This window comes from Podarcis melisellensis, assembly GCF_964234715.1.
Source record: "Podarcis melisellensis genome assembly, chromosome: 1".
NCBI classification, from domain to species: domain Eukaryota; kingdom Metazoa; phylum Chordata; class Lepidosauria; order Squamata; family Lacertidae; genus Podarcis; species Podarcis melisellensis.
This window is the reverse complement of record NC_138528.1, coordinates 82,231,668-82,234,127: the sequence shown is the minus strand read 5'-3', so window position 1 is coordinate 82,234,127 and position 2,460 is coordinate 82,231,668. Positions and strand designations below refer to the sequence as shown.

At 41.3% G+C, this 2,460-nt stretch overlaps 1 protein-coding gene across 1 annotated transcript; it reads left to right on the top strand.

Annotated features, from left to right (window-relative positions):
* Window positions 1–1,144: 1,144 nt before the first annotated feature.
* LOC309366740 (olfactory receptor 4S2-like) lies at window positions 1,145–2,135 on the top strand (the record flags this gene model as incomplete). The annotated part of the gene is made up of 1 exon (XM_081905525.1): window positions 1,145–2,135. One exon carries the CDS (start codon window positions 1,145–1,147, stop codon window positions 2,081–2,083), a length of 939 nt encoding a protein of 312 aa, XP_081761651.1. The 3' UTR covers window positions 2,084–2,135.
* Window positions 2,136–2,460: the final 325 nt, after the last annotated feature.

Here is a 2,460-nt window from a genome sequence, read left to right as displayed (position 1 = left end):
CAAAAATCTATATCTATGTTTAAATTGGATTTGTTGCACTATGGGGACAGAGCACTTTAATCCACTTTAAATGTGGAAACCTGAATTTCTGGGTATGCACTTGAATCCTTCCTGTAAAATACCTACTGTTCTGGAGGCACTCTTAAGAGATTTCATGAAAGCCATGGAACCTACTCTTGAGTAAGTGCTCCGGCTTGCTGGGTGGGGTGCTTACTCACTTGCAGATCAACTTGCAGGAAAGGTTTCTTAGCTTCCTCATAGAAAAGCTTTGTTAGAAGGCACTCCATTAAGCAGAATTGTATATAAATTTGAGAGCTTTTTCAAGCATTTCTTCTACACCAAGACGAAGAGAACCAGAATTTATAGAAGGCTTTGCCATGGAATTCTACTCAGTTTTGATCCAGATTAGATTCTAATGTATAGTTAGCAGAGTAACAACTTAAACACGTTGCAGGATTCCCAAAAAATAAATCAGAGGCAATTGTATTTCATCTAGCAGAGCTTTACTGCTATTGAAGGCAAATGAGTATAATGGTCACAAATCCAATACATTCAGGATTGGCACCGTCCATAAGAATTCCAGTTGCAGCAGACTTAAACTTACAATAACTTATAATAAGTCTGAACCTTAACACTAAGCATACTATGTACAGAACACCACACCAGACGGAAAAGAGATAGAAAGAAAGAGTGAAACCCAGTATCCTTCTGGCCTCTTATTATAGTCAGCATGACCCTGAAGAATAGATAACAGAACCAGTTTAAGCCAGCTGTACTCAGCTTCTCTGAAGGAACGACCCAAACACCATGAACCTTCTGCTTGTTTCTTTCGCACAGAGAAGCTTCCAGAACCCTCTTGAATTAATTAGAATAGGAAAGATCAATACTTTCTGCACTAAGAAATGCAAACTGACCGGCTTTTCTATAAATCACCTACAGAATGCCACTGATTATCTCAGTAGAAAAATTGGGTTAGTAATAGCTGTTTTGGGGCTGAGTGGGGACACACACACACACACACACACACACACACACACACACACCATAGTTGATGTCAGGCTTGCCATGCAATATATTTCTGGATTTCAACTACTCATTAACACCAGACCTTACAGAGCAAACTCATCTCTTCTCATTGCAGGTGATGCAGAACATAAACAATGTGACTGAGTTCATCTTCTTTGGCCTCACCCAAAATGAACAGATTGAGAAAATATGTTTTGTGCTCTTTCTCTTCTTATATTTGATCATTGTGTTGGGAAATCTCCTCATCATTGTCACTATCTTCTTCAGCTCCCGCTTGAATTCTCCCATGTATTTTTTCCTCAGCTACTTATCTTTCGTAGACATATGTTACTCTTCTGTTACAGCCCCCAAAATGATTGCGGGCTTCCTTGTCAAAAAGAAAACCATTTCCTTCATTGGCTGCATGACACAGCTCTTTGGGGTCCATTTCTTTGGCTGCACTGAGAGCTTCATCCTCACAGTGATGGCGTACGACAGGTACATAGCAATCTGCAAACCTCTCCACTATACCACCATTATGACCAGGCGGGTTTGTGGGCAGCTGGTGGCAGCCTCGTGGGTTGGAGGGCTCATGCACTCATTGTTGGAGACAATTGCCACCAACCAACTTCCATTTTGTGGACCCAATGAGATTGATCATTATTTCTGTGATGTCCACCCTTTAGTAAGATTGGCTTGCACAGATACCTACATTATTGGTGTCATTGTGGTTTCTAATAGTGGAGTCATTGCTCTGAGCTCCTTTATCACCTTGGTTTCATCATACATTGCCATCTTGGTCTCCTTGAGGTCTCGCTCTTCCGAAGGGCGTCTCAAGGCTCTATCTACCTGTGCTTCCCACGTCACGGTAGTCATTTTATTTTTTGGGCCATGCACCTTTATGTACATACGTCCTTCCAGTAACTTCTCAGAAGACAAGACTGTGGCTGTGCTTTATACTGTGATCACACCAATGCTCAACCCACTGATCTACACACTACGAAATGAGGAGATGAAGAAGGCCATGAAAAAATTGTGGAGCCAAAAAGCGATTTCAAGACGGAGAAGAAGAATGTGACATTTATGTATTTTTTCATTTAAGCCATGTGAGTTGCAGTGATTAAAATAAGCAGTGGATATTGTGCTTTAGGGAAGGGGCGAGTAGAAGGTAGATTGGAATCTAGTCATAGTTTTGCAGTAGACCAGCAAGAATTTCTGATTCCCAAATTTGTAATAATAGCAAGAACAAAAATGCTCCCTCTTATTCCCAAATTATGCTATTAAAGATGCTGATTGAAGTAACTCAGCTGTCAATTTGTGCTTAGATATGCAGATCATTTCAATTAGCGCTGCCCCCCCCGAGCTGCTGCTTTGTATCTAGCAGCCATTTACAGATATTGGGCTCCATTGTAGTGCAGTCGCTAGAGTGTTGGACTAGGACCTGGGAGACAAGGG